The sequence below is a fragment of the Pelodiscus sinensis genome, chromosome 19, assembly GCF_052426305.1.
Source record: "Pelodiscus sinensis isolate ZL-2025 chromosome 19, ASM5242630v1, whole genome shotgun sequence".
NCBI lineage: Eukaryota > Metazoa > Chordata > Testudines > Trionychidae > Pelodiscus > Pelodiscus sinensis.
In genome coordinates, this window is record NC_143070.1 from 5,992,493 (window position 1) to 6,018,563 (window position 26,071).

Sequence of the window (26,071 nt, forward strand, 5' to 3'; positions counted from 1 at the left end):
CATATGAAACTCTTTCCACTGTCAAAACACTTATGGGGTCTCTCTCCTGTGTGGATTGCCTGATGTTTAACAAGTTTAGACCTCCATATGAAACTTTTCCCACAATCTACGCACTGATGGGGCCTCTCTCCTGTGTGGATTTTCTCATGGGAAAAAAGGCCTGACCTCCATTTGAAACTTTTCCCACAAACTAAGCACGTATGGGGTCTCTCTCCTGTGTGGACGGCCTTATGGCTAACAAGATCAGACCTCCGTATAAAACTTTTTCCACAGTCAGAGCACTGATGAGGTCTCTCCCCTGTGTGTATGACCTGATGTGAAAAAAGGGCTGATCTCCATTTGAAACTTTTCCCACACTCTAAGCACTTATGAGGTCTCTCTCCTGTGTGGACAGCCTGATGTTTAATGAGATCAGAGCTTCTTATAAAGCTTTTTCCACAATCTAAACATTTATGGATTCTATCCCCTGTGTGGACTACCTGATGTGAAGCAAGGTGTGGCCTGCCTATGAACCTTTTCCCACAGACTGAGCACTTATGGGGTCTCTCCCCTGTGTGAACTGCCTGATGGTTAACAAGGTCTGACTTCCGTATGAAACTTTTTCCGCATTTTAAACACTTATGGGGTTTCTCCCCAGTGTGAACTGCCTGATGTAAAACAAGGGCTGACCTCCGTATGAACCTTTTCCCACAGACTGAACACTTATGGGGTCTGTCTCCTGTGTGGATTGCCTGGTGTTTAACAAGCTCAGACCTGTATATAAAATTTTTTCCACAGTCTGAGCACTGATGGGGTCTCTCTCCTTTGTGGATTCTCTGATGTGAAAAAAGGTCTGACTTCCCTTTGAAATTTTTACCACAGTCTAAGCACTTGTGGGGTCTCTCGCCTGTGTGGATTTTCTGATGCGAAAGAAGGGCTGACCTCCATAAGAACTTTTTTCCACACGCTAAACACTGATGGGGTCTATCTCCTGTGTGAATTGCCTGATGTGAAACAAAGGCTGACCTCCATTTGAAAGTTTTCCCACAGTGAAGGCATTTATGGGGTCTCTCTCCTGTGTGGACGGCCTGATGGTTAACAAGGTCAGACTTCCGTATAAAACTTTTTCCACAGTCTAAGCATTTATGGGGTCTCTCTCCTGTGTGGATGGCCTGATGTGAAACCAGGTGTGACCTCTGTATGAAACATTTCCCACAGTCTAAGCACTTGTGGGGTCTCTCGCGTGAGTGGCTTCTCTCATGTGCTGACTTCCAGTCCAAACAGTTCCTGCCCTCCAGGCATTGATACGGTTTCTGTACCATGTAACTTCTTCCATTGTTACTAAGATCTGAGCGGTCACCGAAGCTTTCCCCACAGTCCAAGCACTGAAATGGTTTCTCTCCAGTACTCATTGTCTGATTAATAACCAACTGTGGTCTCAGAATGAATCTTTTCCCATAACCGAGACATTCATGATGCTTCTCTTCTTTGGGGTTTGTCTGCTGGGCTGCGGGATGCTTGTGTCCTTCCCCACATTTAATAGACTCAGCCATAGGCTCACTTGGGTGGTTTCCCAGCAGCCTCTCCGACCTGAGCCAATTCCCCCAGGCTTCTCCCTGTTCCAAGCACTGGGAAACATTCTCTTCAGCTCTTCCCACAAAGACTCCCACAGGTTCATATACCCCATGATCTTCCTGTTGATTCTCCTCCTGTTTCTCATTCGCACTCTCATCACCTGCTGGGAGAGACACAATCTGGGCAGGAGTTACTGAGCTGGGGAGAAAGAGGAACAGCATCCAGGGAAAACCCACCGCACTGGAGTTGCACAGATTGAATGATTGGATTTTCCCTCCACTTCCCACACACCCACTCACAGGAAAGGAAACATGGGAAGGAACCTCCAGCAAGTAACGGGCCTGGTGGAAAACTTTGAGCAATATCAGCTGACTATACCCTGCCCTACGTGAGAGAAGGAAGAACCAAGGGCAATTACTGATCCCTCATGTTTGGAATTCTGAACGTTTTCATTCATTTGTCAGACGGTTTCTGTGTCAGTCCTCACCTGTGCGGGAGCCTCTCTGGATCTCTCTTTCCTCCCCGGCCTGGAGGTCGGGCACCCAGGGCTCTTCCCCTCGTTCCAGCCGGGCGATCAGCTCAGGTTTGGGAACGGGAAACCCTGCGCAGAGGGTGAAATCAGAGCAGATCAGGGCACAGGGAGGGTGGGGAGAGCGTCTGCCCCAAGGGACATTCCGTGCGTGGAACCTGTCCCCGGGCTCTGCTGGGGAATGTGCCATCCATGGTCAATGAGCCCCCTTGAGAGAGGCAGACATGTAGGGAATGAAGGAGAATTTTTACCTGCTTTCTCAGGGTTCCCAGGATCGGGGCAGTCTGGGGCCCTTGCTGACACTCACAGCTCTGCAGTTACACCCCTGCCTATTTCTAAACCTGCAAACCCAAGAACCCTCCTCATGGCTTGGGAGTGTGAATGGCTGTCAATAGAGACACGGAAATGAAAGACTTCTGTTCCTTTGAAAGCTGGAGGCAGGGAGAAGGGCTTAGAATGTCCTTTAATGTTTGACACCCGACCCATCGGAGAGAGTGCCAAGACACACACGTCTCTCACAGGGCAGCTGTGCCCATGGAACCCATTCCCCTCCAACCTAACCCACCGCGGAAGAACCTGACCCGTGTCGGACACGCAGACCCCACGGCTCCTAATCCCCGAGGGGCCAGGACGCCCTTACCCAGCGAGGTCACCGCCTCGTAGTTCTCCTGCATGACGTCCCTGTAGAGGGCTCTCTGAGCGGGGCCCAGCAGCGCCCCCTGCCCCTGGGTGAAATACACAGCCACCTCCTCGAAGGTCACCCGCATCTGCAACAACAAGAGTCCCTCACCCACTGCCTGCGGCCCCAGCCACAATCCCAGTCGTTACGGGGAAAAATAACTCTGAGAGGGCGGGAGAAGTAGAATCCCATCCCCAGCCTGTTTCCAGCAGGCAAGAGGCTTCAGGGGATGGGCAGAGAGATCCCCCTCCCCCTCAGCAGACAGAGGGCAGGGCCTTCTCCCTGGCCACACACCTGCTAGCCAGAGGCTGAGGCGGAAGCCGAGCTCTGAGCCACAGGCAGGGACAGGAATCCCGGCAGCTTCCCTTTGTGTTTCCCAGCAACCTCTGGCTGGGGGCTCAGGTCACAGCAGTGGGAGTCTGGGCCATTTTCCCACCCTGTCTCCTCCCTCCCCCGCCCAGCAGCTCCCTGAACCCCCTACCTGAGCGGGCTCCATCCCGGCCATTGCCCGGCCCCGGCCCCTGGCAGACGGGCGCTCTGGAGCGAACTCTCGACGTGTCCTCTCGGCCGGTCGGGCGAGAGGGGCGATGGGGGAGGTGCCAGAAGGGGCCTGAGTCCCTGTCGCCCCCCAAGTCTCCCCAGGCCCTGCCCCTGCAGACACGCGCTGGGTCTCTCTGGCTTGGCCGTGCTGGGAAGAAACACAGTGAGCGACACCGAGCCCTTGTGAACCCCCCGCAGCAGCATCTCTGAGCCCCGCGCTGGGGAAAGAGCCGAATTGAAAGAGCCATTTTGGGCTCTGGCCCCCCAGTGTTGTGTCACCCACGCTAGTGCCCTCTCCCCCAGCCCAGTAGGGTAGTGCTTGGTGGCTTTTCCTCTCTCACCTCCTCCCGGGGTTCCCGCAGGCTGCCCAGGGGCTGCAGGGATGGAGCCGGTCATGGGAGCTGGGAGCCTCCGTCCTCACTCTTTGCGCCTGCTGCCCCTTCCAGTCCCTCTCCTGCCCCTTTTCATCATCCTCTCTTTCCAGGGTAGTCATGGTGAGTGTCCCATGGACATGGGCCTTGGCTCTCATTGGGCACATCAGACCCTGGCGCGGCTTCGAACCAGGCCGGGTCCCTGCCCGGGGCAGCAGCTCTGGGACTCACAGACACACTGGGAAACCCTCCCCACCTGGGACCAATTCGTCCGCCGGTCCCTGAAAGGGCCCTTTGGGCAGAGCCACTTTTCTAGTTTTCCCCCCAGGTCTCTCCATCACCAGTAGGCTCTGATGCTGGCAGAGCCGGGGGCTGGTTCCCAGCCACTGCACAAAGTGCCCTCCCCCCCCCCCAGGGGCTGCTCTCAGAGGCGTGTGATGAAGCGGAACGTTCTTCGTGTTTCTCTGACACGGCCCGTGCCTCAGTTTCCCCAGGGGGTTACTCACGGGCCGAGGGGTCTGGGATCTGGCGGTGAGATGATTGTGGGCCCCCGCCCCCTCCGAGGGCAGATGAGACAGCAGAGCGGCTGCCTACGCACCCAGACTCCCCGAAGCGCTGCACCCCAGCTAGCGATGCCTGGAGCCCTGCCCAGGGCTGTTCTTGTGCCCATGGGGGGAGGAAGGGGAGGCTGCGGGCGGGGCGGGGCAGTAGATCGCTCTGAGCAGCAGCCTCCGTCCCAGCCGCACGGACTGGGGGGGGGTCTCTCTTACCTGCCCCCCAAGCGCTGCCCGCCCTGGGGCAGGGGCTGGGCCGGGCCGGGCTGGGGGCGCTGCCCGGGGAGAGGCTCCTGGGGAGGGAGCAGCGGGACTGGCCCGGCCGGAGATTCCCCCTCCCGGCTGCAGCCCGGGCTCCGGGGCCCCGCAGCAGCCCCCGCCGGGGCTCGGGGATCCGGCCCGGAGCCTGGCCCCAGAGTCCCCGCGAGCAGCGGCGGCGAGTCGCTTCCTGCGGCCGGGGATTGAGCGACCCCTGCGATCGCTTCCCCCCGCGCTGCTGGGTCCTAGTGCCACGATCCCAGGCATTGACTGTCCCTGCCCACTGCCCAGAGCTCGGATTCACAATCAGCGCCAGGTCTGAACACAGCAGCTCGTGGAGACATAAGGGGAAACCGGAGAAGGAAAATGCTCAGCCCCTCGTGAGGCGGCGGAATCCGGGGAAGCAGAAACAACATCTCTGGCCTGTTCCCAGCCTGTCCCTCACCCATCCCAGCCCTGGTGCCTGGCCCTGGCAGTGCTGCTGCAGGTCAGACATATGCTGTGGTGGGGGCCACACGCCTGCCCCCATTGGGATGATGATCCTCCCCCTTCTCGGTCTGGCCTTGGCTGGGGGGGGGTCTCCCCCTGTGCTGAGCCCTCTGCTGAGGTCCCCTTCCCCGCCTTTCCCAATCCTTGTTCCACTGCTCCAACTCCCCTCTCTGCCACCAACTCCTTGGGCTGCTTCTCCACCCCTCTGGGACTGCAGCCCTGCTCCCAACCCAGGATCTGCTCTCTGGGCTGTGTCCCTGACTCTCTCTGGCTGGCCTGGCTCTGCTGCCCAGTTCAGCTTCGATGCCTAATTTCCCCTTAACTCTGCCCCTCGCTGTCTGAACCAGGCAAATCCAGCGTATATGGAAGACAGAATCCTACTCCCCTCATTAGCCAGACCGCCCTGTCAATCCAGCTGACCTGGACCAATGGGCCTTCATCCTTGCCCCTGGGGACTGCCAGGCTCAAAATCCTGATTTGTCATCAACTTTTCCCTTTCCTTTAGGTACTGGGTGCTAGTCAGCCATCCCCCCCCCCCACCCCTAACTATGGAGTTTCAGTAAGGGGCCAATAATCATCTTCCATTCACATTGCTAAAATACTGCCACAGCCACAATATTTACATCAGTACATCCAGGTGCCATATTAACAACATATCTTATCATCACGCCATAAAAAACACAATAACAATTAACAAAAGAGCATCTAACATTCTGTGTCTGCTTCTTCCTATTAGGCATGCTAGCCGTCATTAAAGTGTTACATACAACCGATAGCAGTGGCATCGCTAAATGTCACAGGCAGTGTGCCCTCAATAATTCTCTGGGACCTTCTTGAGACTAGTGGTTCATTATCATAAGATAACCAATGGTCCATCCAGCCCAGTATCCTGTCTGCCAACAGTGGCCAATGCCAGATGTCCCAGAGGGAGAGAATCATCACGTGATCCCTCTCTTGTCATCCATTTCTACTCATCCTGGCTAATAGCCATTGATGGATCTAACCTCCATGAATGTATCTAGCTCTTTTTTGAACCCTGTTAAAGTCCTAGTCTTCACCACATCCTCTGGCAAGGAGTTCCACAGGTTGACTGTGCGCTGCATGAAGAAAAACTTCCTTTTGTTTGTTTTAAACCTGCTACCTATTAATTTCATTTGGTGGCCCCTAGTTCTTATATTATGGGAACACATAAATAACTTTTCCTTAGTCACTTTTTCCACACCAGCCATGATTTTATAGACCTCCACCATATCCCCCCTTAGTCTCCTATTTTCTAACCTGAAAAGTCCAAGTCTTTTTAATCTCTCTTCCTATGGGACCCATTCCAAACTCCTAATCATTTTTTGTTGCCCTTCTCTGAACTTTTTCCAGTGCTGATATATCTTTTTTGAGATGAGGCGACCAGGTCTGTATGCAGTATTCAAGATGTGTGTGTACCATGGTTTTATATGGAGGCAATAAGATATTCTGTCTTATTCTCTATCCCTTTTTTACTGACTCCTAAAATTCTGTTTGCTTTTTTGACTGCTATTGTGTGGCACTGAGTGGATGTTTTGAGACAACTATCCATAATGACTCCAACATCTCTCTTGAGTAGTTATAGCTAAATTAGTCCGCATCATATTGTATAGGTGGGATTATTTTTTCCAATGTGCATTACTTTGCCATTTTGTTGACCAATCACTTAGTTTGGTGAGATCTTTTTGAAGCTCTTCACAGTCTGCTTTGTTTTTAACTATCCTGAGCAGTTTAGTTTACCCACATTTTCTCTTTCCCTGTCCATGGATAATTCTGGGTGAGTTGGAAGGATTTTGTTATTTTCTTTGGGCACATCTACATTGCACAGCTATTTCAGGATACCAGAGGTATCCTGGAATAGCTACCCGACATCTACACAGGCCGCCTGTTATTGCAAAATATTTTTTTAAATAGCGGGCGCACTATTTCACCATCCCTGTAACACTCGTAGCACAAGGATTATGGGATGAAATACTGCATTATTTCGAAATTTGGTGCTGAGTAGATGCGCCACATTTCAAAATAAGCACATTCAAAATAAGATATGCAGTTTGCGTAGCACAAAGTGTGTATCTTATTTTGAGTTTCGGGTGCTGTGCAGAAGCACCCTTTTCGGTTTGGGTTTGCTGCACTCTGTTTCCCTCTGTAGTCAGTTTAAGGGACTAGAACCATTCCCCAATTCCTTTAGTCTCCTCGGAGGAGGATGATCTGTGCCTCCCAGGGTCCCTGACTGCTCTGAGTGCAATTTAGCTGGTCTCTAGGCCCTGCTCTCTACAACCCTCCCGGGTGAGGTTGGTGTAAACAGGCAGTTTGGGATTGTTGTGAGCAACTAGACTGTAGGACTCAACTGTCACTTGTCCTGTATTTTATTACACCCCGGCATCTGGTTACGAACTGGTACACAGTCATCCGGCCGCAGCACAGTCCCACTGGACTTGTGATCGTAAGTCCTTCACCTACCTTGGCCTGTGCCTTCCTATTTTTTCCCTATTTTTTCATTAGTTGCTCTTTACTACATGGGCTGGATCGTGAACTGTGTGCAACCAGCAGGGGAGAGCTCAGGGAGTGGGGACACCTTAGCCCCATGACAAGTGGTGGCAAGATTGGGGTGCGAGGCCCCTAGGAATCTTTGCTGCCTGAGGAGGCTTCTGCCCCACAGAGGAGGGGGAGGGGCAGTCCTCCAAGTCAGGCAGGTCTCTAGGGAAAGGAGGGAGGGCTGCTCCCGCGGGGTCTGTGAGCGGGGCAGAGCCAGGCCCAGGGGCGCAGCGCAGCGCGGATGGCGGGTGTCTCGCTAGGACCCAGCAGCAGCAGCAGGCGCGGGGGGGAGCGATCGCTGGCTCCGGCCCGGCCGCAGGAAGCGACTCGCCGCCGCTGCTCGCGGGGACTCTGGGGCCAGGCTCCGGGCCGGATCCCCGAGCCCCGGCGGGGGCTGCTGCGGGGCCCCGGAGCCCGGGCTGCAGCCGGGAGGGGGAATCTCCGGCCGGGCCAGTCCCGCTGCTCCCTCCCCAGGAGCCTCTCCCCGGGCAGCGCCCCCAGCCCGGCCCGGCCCTGCCCGGCCCAGCCCCTGCCCCAGGGCGGGCAGCGCTTGGGGGGCAGGTAAGAGAGACCCCCCGGGAGCGGCGCCCCGGGGCCCCCGGGCTGCAGGGGGAGGGGTTGGCCCCGGGCTGTTCCCGGCGGAGCTGGCTGCGAGTCTCCGCCCGGGTTGTGCCCATGTGAGGAATGAATTTTGTTCTGCGCACCAAGGTGCAGGTGAGGAGGGTCCCCCACATCCAGGCTGGTGCCCAGAACAAAATTCATTCCACATTCGCAGGGTGCAGCATATTGGGGCAGAGGTGAGAGCTCTAGTTGGGGGTCCAGGCCTCGGGGTGGGGCTGGGGAGGAGGGGTTTGGTATACAGGCTGCCCTAGGGAGAGAGACAGGCAGCCCTCTCCCACCTGCAGCAGCTTGGGGCCAGGTTAGAGGAGCTGCTCCAGAGCAAGTCCATGGGCCCAGGGTTGGGGAGGGGTTGGAAAGTTTTTCTTTTCTTACCTTTTTGTGTCTGAGCCTTTGGAGCGTACCCCATGAAAGGAGGGCTCTGGTAAGAGGGACTGTTGTACTACAGAATAACCACCGGGGGGCAGCAAAGGGGCCAGGACAGCTCTAACTCCAGGGGGCAGGAATGGAGAAAGGGATAGCTATGTACTCTGTCTTCCCCCCTCCAGCCCCCTTTCCCTGGCTGTGCCTGCTGCCGCGCCCCCCAACAGGTGCTTCTCACCTGGCCCCAAGCTGATGTGGTGAGAGCGGGTGGGGGTTGTCTGTTCTCTCTCCTATGGAGCAGCCTGCACCCAGAACCCCTTTTCCCGAGCCCCACGCCAGAGCTTGCACCCCCCCCCAAATAGAACTCTCATCTCTGCCCCAACGTGGAGTCCTGTCCCACACTTTGGTCCCATCCCTGCTACACACCCTGCGTATGTGGAACACATTTTGTTCTGTGCACCAGCATGGCTGTGTGGGTCCTTCCTCCCTTGCACCTTGGTGCGCAGAACAAAATTCATTCCTCACATGGGTGCAACCAGAGGGAACACTGCAGAGCGGCCCTCTCCATCCCTGCGCCTTCTTGTGAAACAATCAAATTGCTCCCGCATCCTGTTGTCCTGGCACAACCCAACCCTGACCATGCATTAGAAGAAGAGGAAGTGGCCTAGCAAATTTGGCGGTCCTCGCTCTTACGATGTAGGAGGACTTCTTGAACAAACGGACTTGCCGACAGACAGACACACCTGGCTAAAATGCATAGTAAAAAGGTTCATTTATACTTTAGCATAGTCCCAAATACCCCAACTTTGTGTGGCAGGTAATGTGCATCTCTATTTCCGCATACACAGACCATAGGTGACTTGCATGGCTGCTGAATCCAAGACAGTAAAATAAAATGTAGCAGTGACTATAATGAAGCTGGGCTGCTGTCACACTAAATACCAGGGCAAATTAGCCCACGAGGCTACAAAGGGCAGCAGGAGCAACAAATGAGGGTGGGAAGCTCCCAGCCCTGCCCGGCTCCGTCCCTGCAGCCCCTGGGCAGCCTGACTCTGCGGGGACCCAGGGAGGAGCTGAGAGAGGAAAAGCCACCAAGCACCAAGCTACTGGGCTGGGGGAGAGGGCACTAGCGCGGGTGACACGACACTGGGGAGCCACAGCCCAAAATGGCTCCTTCAAGTCTGCTCTTTCCCCAGCGCAGAGCTCAGAGATGCTGCTGCGGGGGAGTTCAAAGGGGCTCGGTGGGTTTTGTTCTGGCGGGAGGGGCCGGGCCGGGGGGGTAACAGACTCACTGGGTTTCTTCCCACAGGGCAGAGCCAGAGAGTCCCAGCGCGTGTCTGCAGGGGCAGGGCCTGGGGAGACTCGGGGGGCGACACGGACTCAAGCCCCTTCTGACACCTCCCCCATCGCCCCTCTTGCCCGACAGGCAGAGCACCTGTCTGCCAGGGGCCGGGCAATGGCCGGGATGGAGCCCGCTCAGGTAGGGGGTTCAGGGAGCTGCTGGGCAGGGGAGGGATGAGACAGGGTGGGATGAAGCTGCTGAGTTTCTGAGCAGGCCCATGGGCAGGGTGTGACCACGCCCCCATTTCTAACCCAGACCCCTCTGGGCAGGGCTCTGAAAATGGCCCAGACTCCCAATGCTGGGACCTGAGCCCCCAGCCAGAGGTTGCTGGGAAACACAAAGGCTACATCTACACTGGCATGATTTTGCGCAAATACTTTTAAGGGAAGAGTTTTTCTGTTAAAAGTATTTGCACAAGTATTTGCGCAAAAGCATCCGTGCCCGTGTAGACGCTCTCTTGCGCAAGGAAGCTCCGATGGCCATTTTAGCCATCGGGCTTTCTTGCGCAAGAAATTAACGTTGCCTGTCTGCACTGGCCTCTTGCGCAAGAATACTTCCGCAACAGGGCTTATCCCTGAACGGGAGCGTCAGAACATTTGCGCAAGAAGCCCTGATTTCGTACATTAGAACGTCAGTGATCTTGCGCAAGAAGTCGCGGCCAGTGCAGACAGGCGGCAAGATTTTGCGCAAAATCTTGCCAATGTAGACACAGCCTATGGGAAGCTGCCGTGTTTCCTGTCCCTGCCTGTGGCTCAGAGCTCGGCTTCCGCCTCAGCCTCTGGCTAGCAGGTGTGTGGCCAGGGAGAAGGCCCTGCCCTCTGTCTGCTGAGGGGGAGGGGGACGAGGATCTCTCTGCACATTCCCTGAAGCCTCCTGGCTGCTCTAAACAGGCTGGGGGTGGGATTCTACATCAACCACCCAGAGCGTCAGTGGTTTTTCCCCATAACGACTGGGATGGTGGCTGGGGCCGCAGGCAGTGGGTGAGGGATTCTTGTTGTTGCAGATGCGGGTGACCTTCGAGGAGGTGGCTGTGTATTTCACCCAGGGGCAGGGGGCGCTGCTGGGCCCCGCTCAGAGAGCCCTCTACAGGGACGTCATGCAGGAGAACTACGAGGCGGTGACCTCGCTGGGTAAGGGCGTCCCGGCCCCTCGGGGATTAGGAGCCGTGGGGTCTGCGTGTCCGACACGGGGCAGGTTCTTCCCTGCTCAGGTGGCCTGGACAGGAATGGGTTCCATGGGCACAGCTGCCGGGGGAGAGCAACTTGCATCTCCGTACCCTGTGCAGTGAGACCAGGGTGTCAAACCCTAATGGACGTGCTAAATCATCCCCACCCAGCCCCTCTAGATTTCAAGGAGCTGGGACCATGTATCCTCCTGTCTGTGTTGTTTCTCACTCTCATCCAGAATCCCTGTTCCCCTCCCTCCTTGGGACGAGCTCCAGCCGTGGAGGGCTCTGGGCTCTGCAGGTTTAGAAATAGGCAGGGGTTTGACTGCAGAGCTGTGAGTGTCAGCAAGGGCCCCAGACTGCCCAGATCCTCCACACAATTCCTCTCACCTCCCCACACGTCTGCCTCTCCCCAGGTGGCTCAGTGACCATGTTCCCGTCCTCTTGGGTGGCACATTCCCCAGCAGAGCCCGGGGACAGGTTCCACTCACGGAATGTCCCTTGGGACAGACGCTCTCCCCACCCTCCCTGCACCCTGATCTGCTCTGATTTCACCCCCTGTGCAGGGTTTCCCGTTCCCAAACCTGAGCTGATCGCGCGGCTGGAACGAGGGGAAGAGCCCTGGGTGCCCGACCTCCAGGCCAGGAAGGAAAGAGACATCCCGAGAGGCACCCGCACAGGTGAGGACTGACACAGCATTTGGCAAATTAAGGAAAAACTTGAGAACCACCCCCCAGTTAGGTATCGGTCGTAGCCTTCGCTTCTTCCTTCTCTCATGCAGGGCAGGGTGTAGCAGCAGACAGGAATTTCCTTCCCATGTTTCTTTCCGTGTGAATGGTTGTGTGGGAAGCGGAGGGACAATCCAATTGCTCGTTCTGTGCAACTTCAGTGTGTTGGGTTTTCTCTCGGTGCTGCCGCTTTTTCTCCCCAGCTCAATGACTCCTCCCGGGATTGTCTCTCTCCCAGCAGGCGATGGGAAAGCCACTGAGAATGAAGAGGGGAATCAACAGCAGGAAATTCCTGGGGAGATGGAACCGCAGGCGACCTTTGTGGGAAGAGCTGAAGGGAATGTTTCCCAGTGCTTGGAACTGGGAGAAACCTGGGGAAACTGGCCCAGGCCGAGGCTGCTGGGGCACCATCAAAGTGAGCAAATGGACAAATCTGTTAAATGTGGGGAAGGACACAAGGATCCCTCAGCCCAGCAGACAAACCCCAAGGAAGAGAAACACCAGGAATGGCTCAGTTATGGGAAGGGATTTATTGTGAGCCCCGAGCTTATAACAGTGCAGACAGTAGGTGCTGGAGAGAAACCCCGTCAATGTTTGGATTGTGGGGAAAGTGTGAATAACAGCTCAGATCTTAATACTCATGAGAGAAGCCAAATGGGTGAGAAAGGATATGCATGCCTTGAGGAAGGGAACTGCTTGAATTGCAAGATACCCCGGAGTATACCTGAGACAACCCATATAGGAGAGAGACCTTATAAATGCTTAGACTGTGGAAAATGTTTCCTATGGAGGTCTGCCCTTGTTTCCCATCAGAAAGTCCACATGGGAGACAGACCCCATCTGTGCTTCGTCTGTGATAAAAGTTTCAAATGGAAGTCATCCCTTGTTTCACATCAGAGAATCCACACGGGAGAGAGACCCCATAAGTGCTCAGACTGTGGAAAATGTTTTATACGGAGGCACGACCTTGTTAGTCATCAGGCCGTCCACAGAGGAGAGAGACCCCATAAGTGCCTAGACTGTGGAAAAAGTTTTAAATGGAAGTCCGGGCTTGTCGCACATCAGAAAATCCACACAGGAGAGAGATCCCATAAGTGCTTAGATTGTGGAAAAAGTTTCAAAGGGAGATCCCACCTTGTTTTTCATCAGGCAATCCACACAGGAAACACACCACACAAGTGCTTAGACTGTGGAAAGAGTTTTATATGGAAGTCTGACCTTGTTAAACATCAGCCTATCCACAAAGGAGAGAGACCTCACAAGTGTTTAGACTGTGAGAAAAGTTTCAAATGGAAGTCAGCCCTTTTTAGACATCAGAGAATCCACACAGGAGAGAGACCACATAAGTGTTTAGACTGTGGAAAAAGTTTCATACAGAGGTCAGAGCTTGTTAAACATCAGGCAATCCACACAGGAGAGAAACCCCATAAGTGCTTAATCTGTGGGAAAAGTTTCATAAAGAGGTCAGCCCTTGATTTGCATCAGGCAATACACACCGGAGAGAGACCTCATAAATGCTTGGACTGCGAAAAGAATTTTATACAGCAGTCTCAACTTGTTAACCATCAGGCAGATCAAGTTGAAGAGAAACCCCAAAATTGCTTAGACTGTGGAAAAAGTTTCATATGGAGGTCAACCCTAGTTTCACATCAGGCAATCCACACAGGAGGTTCACCCCATAAGTGCTTAGATTGTGATAAAAGTTTCAAATGGAGGTCAGCCCTTGTTTCACATCAGAGAATTCACACAGGAGAAAGACCCCATCAGTGTGTAGACTGTGGAGAAAGTTTTATACGGAGGCCCGACCTTGTTAATCACCAGGCAGTCCACACAGGAGCAAAAACCCATAATTGCTTAGATTGTGGGAAAAGCTTCAAATGGAAATCAGGCCTTGTTTCACATCAGAGAATCCACACAGGAGAGAGACCTCATCAGTGCATAGAGTGCGGAAAAAGCTTTAAATGGAGACATGACCTTACTGGCCATCAGGCAATCCATACAGGAGAGAGACCCCGTAAGCGCTTAGACTGTGGGAAAAATTTCCTATGGAGGTCAGCCCTTGTTAAACATCAAGTAATTCACACAGGAGAGTTACCCCATGTGTGACCGGACTGTGAGAAAAGTTTCATTCGTTGATCATGCTGTTTTCAGCATCAGTCAGTCCACACTCGAGTGGGACTCCGTGAATGTGCTTGTATTGTGGCTAAAGTTGCACACAGAGATCACACTTCATTAAATGTGAGAGAATTCACATAGGATCTAGACTTCTGTGACACATGATTGAGAAGTGTTACTTCCAGTTTAACTGATCCAGATTTAACCTTTAAAAGCAGAGTAGGTAGGGGTGTTTCTGGTGTTCCACATTTATATAGTCTAGAACTTTGAAATGTGAAGTCATGGGCTGTGTCTACACTGGCCACTTATTCCGGAAAATCAGCCACTTTTCCGGAATAATTTGCCAGCTCTCTACACTGGCCCCTTGAATTTCCGGAAAAGCACTGATGATCTAATGTAAATTCATCAGTGCTTTTCCGGAAAAACTATGCTGCTCCCGTTTGGGTAAAAGTCTTTTTCCGGAAAACTGTTCCGGAAAAGGGCCAGTGTAGACAGCAGAGATTTCTTTTCCGCAAAAAAGCCCCGATCGTGAAAATGACGATCGGGGCTTTTTTGCGGAAAAGCGCGTCTAGATTGGCCACGGACGCTTTTCCACAAAAAGTGCCTTTCCGGAAAAGCATCCTGCCAATCTAGACGTGCTTTTTCCGATAATACTTTTAACTGAAAACTTTTCTGTTAAAAGCATTTCCGGAAAATCATGCCAGTGTAGACGTAGCCATATTGTTAAAAAATTGGAAGAAGATACTAGTGCTGTTGATTAATCACCATTAACTTGCGCAATTAACTTAAAAAAATTAATTGTGATTTTAAAAAATTCATTCTCCTCAAGGAAGGAGAACTTCCAACTGGAGGAGAGGGAAATGATTCCAGAGTGAAAACTCTCCTTCCAGATGACATGGTGGTCTCCTTTCGCATGGAGGATATCTCTCGGGGTAAGGGAACTCCAGTTTTTGGAAGAGACAAGTATTTGTCATTGAGAATTCGATCATTAGGAACATAGCTGAGGTAGAACCACATGGTGACTTCTCGGCCTGTTGCAGAGCTTGCAGATCTCAGAAGACATCTAGACAGACTTATGTGTAGTGCAGGGAAGGAGTTTGGTGGTCATGTTGTATGTAGGTACCAATGACATGGGGAATGATAGGAGACAGACCCTGGAGACGAAAATTAGGCAGCTGGTTTAAGATAATGTAGAATCATAGAATGTTAGAACTGGAAGGGACCTCGAGAGGTCATCGAGTCCAGTCGCCAGCCCTCACAGCAGGACCAAGCACCATCTAGATCATCCCTGACAGGTGTCTGTCTAACTTGCTCTTAAATATCTCCAGGGATGGAGATTCCACAACCCCCCTAGGCAATTTATTCCAGTGTTTCACCACCGGACAGAAAGGAACTTTTTCCTAATGTCCAACCAATACCTCCCTCGCTGCAGTTTAAGCCCATTGCTTCTTGTCCTATCCTCAGAGGCCAAGGAGAACAATTTTTCTCCCTCCTTCATGTAACACCCTTTTAGATATTTGAAAACTGCTAGCATGTCCCCTCTCAATCTTCTCTTTCCTAAACTAAACAAGCCCAATTCTTTCAGTCTTCCCTCATGAGTCACAGAGCATCCATGGTAGAGTTTTCTGAAATGATTCCAGTTCGATGCATAAGGAGAGGTAGTTGGGCAGAAAAGCAGTGTCTCAGGCTACGTCTACACTGGCACCCTTTTCCAGAAATGCTTAAAACGGAACAGTTTTCCATTAAAAGTATTTCCAGAAAAAGCGCGTCTACATTGGCAGGATGCTTTTCCGGAAAAGAACTTTTTCCGGAAAAGCGTCCGTGGTCAATCTAGACGCGCTTTTCCGTAAAAAAGCCCCGATCGTCATTTTCACGATTGGGGCTTTTTTGCGGAAAACACTACTGTGCTGTCTACACTGGCCCTTTTCTGGAACAGTTTTCCGGAAAAAGACTTTTGCCCGAATGGGAGCAACATAGTTTTTCCGGAAAAGCACTGATGATTTTACATTAGATCGTCAGTGCTTTTCCGGAAATTCAAGGGGCCAGTGTAGACAGCTGGCAAGTTATTCCGGAAAAGCGGCTGATTTTCAGGAATAACTGGCCAGTGTAGACACAGCCATCGTGTTTATCTGGGATGGAGGCCAAGGCTGGGTGGCTTTACAGCAGGGGCAGTCAATGGGCTGATTGTAAGCAGTGGGCTTTCCCTCTTCGGGGCCGAAGTCTCTCATTCCCAGATAGTCTTCCAAGGCGTGGGACACACCAGGAGGTGGTCTTGGCAGTCTGTGTCAGTAAAAGCACGAGGAGCCCTGGGGAACTTGAGGACTCTCAGATGTGTTCAGGCAGAGGTCTCCAGTCTTTTAAAGCACGAGATCACTTTTTGAATTGAAGTGCAATCCAAGATCTACCTGAAACCCAAATACCCTGACTCTGCCTCCTTCCTGTCCCTTCTCCGAGGCCCCGCCTCTACTCATTCCATCCTCCCTTCCTCCCTCACTTTCACCAGGCAGGGGGTTGGGGTGCCGGCTCTGGTCTTGGATTAAGGAATTTGGAGTGTGAGAGAGGCAGGCAGCTGAGCTTGGGACAGGCTTTTTGGAGGGGGTTGTAGGTGCCGGCTCTGGGGGGGAGGGGCATTTGGATGCAGGGTGCTCAGGGACAGGGCAGGGGCTTTGGATGCAGGAGGGGGTCCATGGCTGGGGTAGCGTTTTGGTATGTGGGCATCAGCTGGGCCCTGCTTATCTCCAGTGGCTTCTGGGTGGTGGTGGCGTGGGGCTAGGCAGGCTCACCCCTTGTCCTGGCCCTGCACCACTCCCAAAAGCAGCCAGCAAACTCCACCCTCAAGTCCTGCTGTGCCCCCTGTCTGCTCTGCGGAGATAGGATACAGGTTGGGAGAGGGGGGCACCCCTCTTCTCCCCCCCCTGCCCAGAAAGCCGATGCTCCAGCGGGGACAGCTCCCAGGCAAAGGGCAGGAGATGCCCAGCAGTCTGGGGAGGGGCAGCTGAAGAGCTGGGCTTGAAAACCTCTTGGGCAAACCAGTCAGGATCACCTGTGGGAGGCTCCAAGATCCACCAGTAGATCCGGATTGACTGGTTGGGTGGCCGCTGTTAAAACCTCACCTGGGCTGCAGCCCGGTTTGTCTCCAGGGATTATGGGCACTCAGGGGAGGGGGAAGCCAGGGAATTTACCAGCAATAGAGGGACCAGTTCTGGGCTCAGCTCTGGGCATGTTGAGTCCTTTCCCCTCCAGGGAATTGAGGAGAAGGGTCCAAGCGGGCCCCAGCGGGAGGTGCTGGGGCCACCAGACATTGAGTGGTGAGGAGCCCTGGGCCGGGAGGCGTCTGTGAGCCCGACACAGGCAGGGAGGGGAAGCGCAAAGGGGGGGGGGGTGTTTCTCTAGGACCCAGCAGCAGCAGGAGGAGGAGGAGCTGGGGGAAGCGATCGCGGGTCAGGCCCGGCAGCAGGAAGGAAGAGGCTGCGGGCAGCGCTTGGGGAGCAGGCGAGAGAGACTCCCCCGGCCTCGGGAGGGGGGATCTCCGGCCGGGCCAGTCCCGCTGCTCCCTCCCCAGGAGCCTCTCCCCGGGCAGCGCCCCCAGCCCGGCCCGGCCCAGCCCCTGCCCCAGGGCGGGCAGCGCTTGGGGGGCAGGTAAGAGAGACCCCCGGGAGCGGCGCCCCGGTGCCCCCGGGCTGCAGGGGGAGGGATTGGCCCCGGGCTGCTCCCGGCGGAGCTGGCTGCAAGTCCCCGCCCGTCCCGGGGCAGCTGCCGCCCGCCCCCAGCCTGGGCGGGGGGGCCCACACCTGCGGGGGGGGGAGGAGCTGGGGTCACATTATGCCCCCCCCCCCCAGCTACTGCTTTGTGCTCCCGGCTCCGAGCCGCCCGGGGGGGGGAGGCTGCTGATCAGCGCGATCTGCTCCCCCCCCAGCAGCGCCCTCTTGGGACGGGGGAGGGGCCGGGGGACTAGGGAGATTAAAATGGGCTGATTTGGGTTACCATGAAGCCAGTGAAATGTTCAGCGGGTCCAACAATGACACGGGGGGGGGGGGCTCCTGCCTGCACCCCCCCCCATCCTGCACTGCTGCTTCTGATACAGAGGCAGCAGCGTGCGGGGGAGGGGGTGTCACATTTCCAGGGTTGCACTGATTCATCCCTGGGGGACTCGGGGCTGGGGCAGAGGCGCCTCTCCCCCCCATGGTGGGTCTGGGGCTTAGGGGCAGGGAACTCTCCTTGCCACCGCCCCGAGCCCCTGTGTGGGGCTGAAGAGGCCTCTGCACAGCCCTGCAGGTTAGAGGGCACCTCGCCTCCCCCCTCCCCTCTTCTCAGTGGCGCTTGAAAAACTCAGGAGTTTATTCGGGCATAAGCGCTCCTGGGGTACAAGTCACTTCCTCAGATGCCCGAAGGGCCCAGAAGTGAAAAGGGAGGGGACAGATATGGGGAGCGCAGCACCCGCAATCAGAAAGAGGCAGTGGGGCCTGTTTCTGGGGGTCCCACCCTTCCTGGGATGTGTCCTCTGCTGTGACCGCCGGGGGGTTTGCCCTCCCTCTGTTTGCTTTGTTCTCTTGCGTGTGATTTTTTTCTGTCCTGTGCTGCTCGCATTCTGCGCACGTGCCTCAGTTTCCCTGGGCACTGCCCCGGTGCTCGGCTGGGGATGGGAGTGTTGGGTGTGACTCTCACTGCCGGGAGGCTGCCCCAGGTGGCAAGGAGGCACCTACACATTGGCTCAGGCTCTCTTGTAACCTGAGCCTAGGTGGGGGGGGCGGCAACCAGGTGACACTTTTTAGGCCCGGAAGCTGGACAAAGGAGGAGGCGGGGCTGCCTGCAGGACTGGGCCTGGTTGCTGAGTGTGTGTGTGTGTGTGGGGGGGGGGCCTCAGCTGGCTTAGGATACGGGGCAGGCCCTGGCTCTGAGCCCACTTCTCCCCAACATGGATGGTGCTGACGGCTCCTGCTTCCTGTGCTAACACGTCTGTGCTCTGCTGTGTCCCTGCAAACCAATAGCCCTGCTGCCTGAGGGGCACGTCTGGCTGAGGATGGGGGTGCAGGGGTCAGTGACTCCCCCACACCTCCGTGACACCTGACATGGTCCCTCCTTTTCCATTCACCTGCTAGCGGAGGCAACCGGCGCTTGGACAGGACACGGGGGTGTCCGACAGGCCTGGGCCACAGAGTCCCAGGTGCGGTGCCCTGGGCCCGCTCTGAATGGAGCCCGGCAAAACGTGAGTGTGGGGGGTGTCCCCTTGGGGCTCCTTCTCCCCATGGCAGGGAGTTAACGTGGTTGGGACCCCCGGGGAAGCCTCCCATGCCCCTCCCAGGGGCCAGGCTCCCACCTTGGCAGCGCTGGGGTGACTCTGGGCCGGCTGGGAAAACAGAAGGCAGAGGAGGTGGCTGGGGAAGACGGCGCAGAACAGATCTTCTCAGCACTGAAATCAGGCCCATTCCGCCCCGTCCTGCTTGGGGCCTTCCCAGTCCTGGGCTCCCCCTGCTGAGTCCCAAAAAACCAGAAGACTCACCCGCTCCCTGCCTGTCATTGCCCCTGTTAACGTGCTTTGTCTGCTTCCTGAGCAAACCGATCACCTGGCCTGAGGCCTCCCCTCTGCCTTTGTTCCCCAACCCCTTGGGCCGGCTCGTTGCAGAGGATGGGCTCTGGGCAACCCTAGCCGGGGGCAGCGTGTTGCCCATTTTCTGTGCCCAGGCAACCGCTTTGTGGTCACACCCGTCCTCTGGGAGCTGCCCACAACAATCTCACATCCGGATCCCAGCCCCATGGCACGTGAGTCGCCCCTGGGGAAACTGAGGCACACACCGTGCTAAGAGAATGTGCCCGCTTCATCATACCCCACTAAGACCGGCCCCGGGGGCAGTTTGTGCAGTGGCAGGAACCAGCCCCAGGCTCTGCCGGCATCAGCGCCAGAGCCTACAGGTGATGGAGAGACCTGGGGAAAGGGCCGGGGCCAGGCAGGAGAGTAACACTGCTCAAAGGTCCCTTTCGGGGACCGGCGGACAAGTTGGTCCCAGCTGGGGAGGGTTTCCCAGGGTGTCTGTGAGTCCCAGAGCTGCTGCCGTAGTCAGTGAAGGCCCGTGGCTCCCTTGAGGTGCGTCTCCACAGCAACGTTATCCCGAAATAACTACGCGTGCACCTACACAGCAATTCCGTTACTCCGAAATCCTTGCACATTCTGTAAACCTCAATCTAGAAAGAACAACGCTGTTTCGGAATAGGGGCTGTGTCAACAGGGCAACAGCTGTTCTTTCAAAATAAGGGGCCTCCCGCCCTTCCCAGGGTGCCTTGCTGGCCGCTCTATCCACACTCAGCCAAACTCTATTCCTGCCCCTCTTCCCCCCTCCCGGAGCCCTTAAAGCTGCAGCCTCAGTTGAATTTGTTTGTGCCACGCAGGAGGTCCTGGCAGCTCTGATCCAACCCTGCAGCTGCCCCTGCCTCGCTTTTCCCCCCAAAATGAGCCTGTCTGCTGCTCCCTCCCAGCGCTCCAGTGCTGCCAGGGGGCAGTCAGACAGCTCCCAGAAGCCTACCGAGGGCCAAAAAAGACAGGCACCTTCCTGGTCTGGTGCGGAGATCCTGGCCCTTTTTGAGGTTGGGGGTGATGAGACCCATCTCCGGGATCTCCGCACCAGATGGAGGAATGCGGATGTCTATGGGCGGATGGCCGAGAGCCTGGCCAACAAGGGGTACATCCGCACGCGGGCGCAGGTGCGGCTGAAGGTCAAAGAGCTCCGCCAGGCATATGCCCGGGCCAGGGAGGGCAGCTCTCGCTCCGGGGCAGAACCTGACACCTGCCCTTATTTACAAGAGCTGGACCGAATCCTGAGGGGGCCGGGCAGTCTCCTCCCCACCCCCGCCAGTTCTGGACTCTGAGCTCGAGATGCCCGTCGTTGTCCTCACCGGGCAGAGAGATGAGGAGGTGGAGGAGTCTGCTGAGGCCAGCGGGTGGCGGGTCTCCTATGAGTGTCCTGTCGCCTGAGGGCAGGGGCAAGCCGCTCACAGAGCTCCAGAGAGGTGTCCTTCCACATCCTGAAGTTCTGGAGAAATTGCTGGTCTCCCCACCGCTCCATGAAGATCCGGTCCCACCAGTCGGCACTGGTGTCCAGAGGCGGCAGGGCACCGGGTCCAGGGGAGGGCGGGCGGGATCCAGCTGCATGAGGTGCGCCCGCAGAGATCCGAGGAGGGTCTTGCAAACGAGCTGGTGGTTGGGTTCCTACCGGGACTGGGCGGTAGAAACTGCTGTGTGAAATGCAGCACAAGCTGCAATAGTGGAAGACTGGAGGCAACAGCCCAAAATGGCTCCTTGGATTCAGCTCTTTCCCCCACGTGGGGCTCAGAGAAGCTGCTGCCGGGGCGAGAGGGGGGTTCAAAGGGTCTAAGCAGGATTTGTTCTAGCGGGAGGGGCCGGGCCGGGGGGTAACAACCTAACTGGGTTTCTCCCCAGCAGGGCACAGCCAGAGGCTACGTCTACAGTGCAGGAATTTGTCGGCAGAGGCAATGCAAATGAAGCACTCATTAGCATTTCCCATCATTTGCATAGTCTCTACCGATCCATCCTGTGGACGAGGTTTTTGCAGGAAAAAACCACCGTGTAGATGGGGCAAAACCCCCTTTTGCGTAAGATCCTGTATGCCTGCTTTTTTTTTTAGGAATAAGGGTTCTTGCGGAAAAAGGATTTTTTGGCGCCACATGGCCCCGTCTACACTTCGGGTTTCTGCGCAAAAAACTCTTCTGCAAAACGCATCGGAAGAAAGTATGCAAATGAGAGGGTGAGAAATGCAAATGAACGCTTCATTTGCATTGCCTCCGCCCACAAATTCCTGCAGTGTAGAAATAGCCAGAGAGTCCCAGCGCGTGAATGCAGGGGCTGGGGCTTGGGAGAGTCAAGAGGTGACAGGAACTCAGGCCCTTTCTGACACTTTCCCCATCGCCCCGACAGGCCAAGAGGACACGTCAAGAATTTTCTCCAGAGCGCCTGTCTGTTAGGGGCCGGGGCCGGGCAATGGCCGGGATGGAGCCCGCTCAGGTAGGGGGTTCAGGGAGCTGCTGGGCAGGGGGAGGGAGGAGACAGGGTGGGATGAAGCTGCTGAGTTTCTGAGCTGAGCTGAGCAGACCCATGAGCAGCATGTGACTGCGCCCCATTTCTGACTCAGGCCTCAGCCCCCCCCGGGCAGCTCTGGGAAAATGTCCCAGACTCCCAATGCTGTGACCTGAGCACGGAGCTCGGCTTCCGCCTCAGTCTCTGGCTAGATAGTAGGGAGAAGGCCCTGCCCTCTGTCTGCTGAGGGAGAGGAGGGGGAGGATCTCTCTGCCCATCCCCTGAAGCCTCCTGGCTGCTGGAAACAAGCTGGGGATGGGATTCTACTTCTCCCGCCCTCCCAGAGTTATTTTTCCCCATGATGACTGGGATTGTGGCTGGGGCTGCAGGCAGTGGGTGAGGGACTCTTGTTGTTGCAGATGCGGGTGACCTTCAAGGAGGTGGCTGTGTATTTCACCCCGGGGCAGGGGGCGCTGCTGGGCCCCGCTCAGAGAGCCCTCTACAGGGACGTCATGCAGGAGAACTACGAGGCGGTGACCTCGCTGGGTAAGGGCGTCCTGGCCCCTCGGGGATTAGGAGCCGTGGGGTCTGCGTGTCCGACACGGGTCAGGTTCTTCCCTGCTCAGGTGGCCTGGACAGGAATGGGTTCCATGGGCACAGCTGCCGGGGGAGAGCAACTTGCATCTCCCCATCCTGTGCAGTGAGACCAGGGTGTCAAACCCTAATGGACATGCTAGCTCATCCCCATCCCGGCCCCTCTAGATTTCAAGGCGGAGGGGCCATGTATCCTCCTGTCTGTGTTGTTCCTCACTCGCACCCAGAATCCCTGTTCCCCTCCCTCCGGCTTTTGAGTTCTGCAGGTTTAGAAACAGGCAGGAGTGTAACTGCAGAGCTGTGAGTGTCAGCAAGGGCCCCAGACTGCCCAGATCCTGGGAACTCCTAGGGAGGGCGTCACAATTCCTCTCACCTCCCCACACGTCTGCCTCTCCCCATGGGGCTCAGTGACCATGTTCCCGTCCTCTTGGGTTGCACATTCCCCAGCAGAGCCCGGGGACAGGTTCCACTCACGGAATGTCCCTTGGGACAGACGCTCTCCCCACTCTCCCTGCACCCTGATCTGCTCTGATTTCACCCCCTGCGCAGGGTTTCCTGTTCCCAAACCTGAGCTGATCACCCGGCTGGAAAGAGGGGAAGAGCCCTGGGTGCCCGACCGCCAGGCCGGGAAGGAAAGAGAGACCCTGAGAGGCACCTGTACAGGTGAGGATTGACAGAGCATTTGGCATCCTCCCATGCAGGGCAGGGTGTGGTCAGCAGACATTGCTCACGGTTTTCCACCAGTCCTGTTAGCTGCTGGAGTTTCCTTCCCATGTTTCCTTCCCTGTGAGTGGTTGCGTGAGAAGCGGAGGGAGAACCCAATTGCTTTTTCTCTGCAACTTCAGTGTGTTGGGTTTTCCCTTGGGCTATGTCTAGACTACATTGCTCCGTCGACAGAGCCATGTAAAATAGTTTATTCGGCATAGGCAAAGAAGCAGGGATTTAAATAATTCCCGCTTCATTAAAATAAACATGGCCGCCACGCTGTGCCAACGATCAGCTGATCCGGCACAGCGGGGCAGTCTAGACACGCCACGGTTGACAAGGGAAGCCTTTGTTGACCGCTCTGGTAAACCATGTAGTCTAGACATAGCCTTGATGCTGTTCCTCTTTCTCCCCAACTCAGTGACTCCTGCCTGGATTGTCTCTCTCCCAGCAGGTGACAGGACAGCGAGTGAGAATGAAGAGGGGAATCAAGAGCAGGAGGTTCCTGGGGAGATGGAACCGCAGGCGACTTTTGTGGGACGAGCTGAAGGGAATGTTTCCCAGTGCTTGGAACAGGGAGAAGCCTGGGGAATTTGGCGCAGGCTGGAGAGGCTGCTGGGAGACCACCGAAGTGAGCCAATAGATGCATCTATTAAATGTGGGGAAGGACAGAAGGATCCCACAGCCCAGCAGCCAAACCCCAAAGAAGAGAAACACCATAAATGGCTCAGTTATGGGAAGGGATTTATTGTGAGCCCAGAGCTTATTAAAGTGCAGACAGTAGGTAGTCGAGAGAAATCACTTCAGTGCGTGGACCTTGGGGAAAGCATCAATAACCGCTCTGGTCTTAATACTAGCGGGAGAAGCCAAATTGGAGAGAATGGTTCTCAGTGCCTTGGGGGAAGGAACAGCTTGAACTGGACGTCAGCCCTGATGACACAAGAAACAAGCCACACAGAAGAAAGACCCCATAAGTGCTTAGATTGTGGGAAATGTTTCAAGAGAAAGTCATCTCTTGTTAATCATCTAGTAGTCCACACAGGTAAGAGACCCCATAACTGCTTGGAATGTGGAAAAAGTTTCCTGAAGAGGTCACTCCTTCTTAGACATCAGGCAACTCACCGTGGAGACAGACCCCATAAGTGCTTAGATTGTGGGAAAAGTTTCAAATGCAAATCAGTTCTTGTTGTGCATCTGAAAATCCACACAGGAGAGAGACCCCATAAGTGCTTAGATTGTGGGAAAAGTTACATACAGAGATCAGACCTCGTTAAACATTGGGCCGTCCACACAGGAGAGAGACCCCATAAATGCTTAGAATGTGGGAAAAGTTTTAAAGTCAGGTCAAACCTTCTTTCTCATCAGACAATCCACACTGGAGAGAAACCCCATAAGTGCTTATATTGTGGGAAAGCTTTCTTATGGAAGACCTCTCTTGTTGCACATCAGGCAATCCATACGGGAAAGAGACCCCATAAATGTTTAGACTGTGGAAGAAATTTCATAAGGAGACTCGACCTTGTTTACCATCAGGCAACCCACACAGGAGAGAGACCCCATAAGTGCTTAGATTGTGGGAAAAGTTTTATACGGAGGATTGACCTTGTTTACCATCAAGGAATCCACACAGGAGAGGGATCTCACAAATGCGTAGAGTGTGGGAAATGTTTCAAGCCACTATCTGCCCTTGTGTCACATCAGAAAATCCACACAGCCGAGAGACCGCATCAGTGCTTGGAATGTTGAAAAAGTTTCAAACGGAGATTTGAGTTTCTTAATCATGAGGCAATCCACACAGGAGAGAGACCCCATAAATGCTTAGAATGTGGGAAATGTTTCTCAGGGAGGTCAAACCTTCTTTCTTATCAGTCAATTCAGACAGGAGAGAGACCCCATAATTGCTTTGATTGTGGAAAAAGTTTTACACATAGGTCAAGCCTAACTCAACCTCTGGCAATCCATACAGGAGAGAGACCCCATCTGTGCTTAATCTGTGGGAAAAGTTTCACACAGAGGTCAGCCCTTGTTTTACATCAGAAAGTCCACACAGGGGAGAGACCCTATAAGTGCTTAGACCAGGGGTGTCCAAACTTTTTTCAAAGAGGGCCAGATTTGATGAAGTGAACATGCATGAGGGCCGACCATTTTGCCTGACATTCTTTGAACCATTAAAATTAAATGCAAATTAACTATTTTATGCAAAGTTTATTGCAAATGGCATACTTTTCATTTTGTCACATGGATGACAAATCTAAACAGGTGTTAAATCACTCTGCCTTTCATATCTGAAGGCCAGATGAAAAAAAAATCCAGGAAGCTGAAATATATGTCAGGAACATTGTAAAGTACATTACATATTATTGGTAATAAAGGTTGTCTGTCAACTTTTAAGTTCAAAAAATATGAACAGGAACATAACACCAAGTATACATGTTGTGTCCAAATATATTTATAACTGATTTAGACCAACTGACATTAACTGAGATTTTACAATGTATTCATCTCAATACATATGGATTCGTTGGGGGCCATAAAAGATAGATATTGCCAAATTACCTGGGGGGCCATATTAAACCGGAACACGGGCCGCAATTGGCCCCCGGGCCGGACTTTGGACATGCCTGGCTTAGACTGTGGAAAAAGTTTCAAAAGGAAGCCAGAACTTATTCAACATCAGAGAATCCAGACTGGAGAAAGACCCCACAAGTGCTTAAACTGTGGAGTGGGGTTTGTAAGGAGGTCAGACCTCAATAAACACGAATTAATCCACACAAGAGACAGAAAGGATTAATGTTAAGATGTGGAAAATCTTTCATGTGGAGAACTGACATTTTTAAACAACAGGCAATGAATACATGAGAGATGCATGACAAAAAATTCACATGGAA

The 26,071-nt window shown here is 54.5% G+C and overlaps 3 protein-coding genes across 3 annotated transcripts in view; 2 read left to right on the forward strand and 1 right to left on the reverse strand.

Annotated features, from left to right (window-relative positions):
• The window catches only part of LOC102456871 (uncharacterized), a 90,431-nt gene that overhangs the window by 4,617 nt on the left and 59,743 nt on the right, over positions 1-26,071 (reverse strand). Inside the window, 2 exon segments of the mRNA XM_089770756.1 lie at positions 2-1,717; positions 2,042-2,155. Coding sequence (XP_089626882.1) covers positions 2-1,717; positions 2,042-2,155 — 1,830 coding nt within the window.
• LOC102456205 (uncharacterized) lies at positions 8,181-13,999 on the forward strand. Its single transcript, XM_089770773.1, has 4 exons — positions 8,181-9,988; positions 10,854-10,980; positions 11,582-11,695; positions 11,982-13,999. Exons 1-4 carry the CDS (start codon positions 9,719-9,721, stop codon positions 13,847-13,849), a joined length of 2,379 nt encoding a protein of 792 aa, XP_089626899.1. The 5' UTR covers positions 8,181-9,718; the 3' UTR covers positions 13,850-13,999.
• Positions 17,805-25,934, forward strand: LOC149522076 (uncharacterized). Its single transcript, XM_089770817.1, has 4 exons — positions 17,805-21,872; positions 22,304-22,430; positions 23,028-23,141; positions 23,605-25,934. Exons 1-4 carry the CDS (start codon positions 21,849-21,851, stop codon positions 24,927-24,929), a joined length of 1,590 nt encoding a protein of 529 aa, XP_089626943.1. The 5' UTR covers positions 17,805-21,848; the 3' UTR covers positions 24,930-25,934.

What these genes read in the sequence shown, in the direction of transcription:
- LOC102456205 (XM_089770773.1), top strand. Translation starts at nt 9,719, where the DNA reads ATGCTGCTGCGGGGGAGTTCAAAGGGGCTCGGTGGGTTTTGTTCTGGC. An exon ending in CCGGGATGGAGCCCGCTCAG is followed by an intron (nt 9,989 to 10,853) that starts GTAGGGGGTTCA and finishes TTGTTGTTGCAG; the next exon opens with ATGCGGGTGACCTTCGAGGA. An exon ending in CGAGGCGGTGACCTCGCTGG is followed by an intron (nt 10,981 to 11,581) that starts GTAAGGGCGTCC and finishes CCCCCTGTGCAG; the next exon opens with GGTTTCCCGTTCCCAAACCT.
- LOC149522076 (XM_089770817.1), top strand. Translation starts at nt 21,849, where the DNA reads ATGGCCGGGATGGAGCCCGCTCAG. An exon ending in CCGGGATGGAGCCCGCTCAG is followed by an intron (nt 21,873 to 22,303) that starts GTAGGGGGTTCA and finishes TTGTTGTTGCAG; the next exon opens with ATGCGGGTGACCTTCAAGGA. An exon ending in CCTGAGAGGCACCTGTACAG is followed by an intron (nt 23,142 to 23,604) that starts GTGAGGATTGAC and finishes TCCCCAACTCAG; the next exon opens with TGACTCCTGCCTGGATTGTC.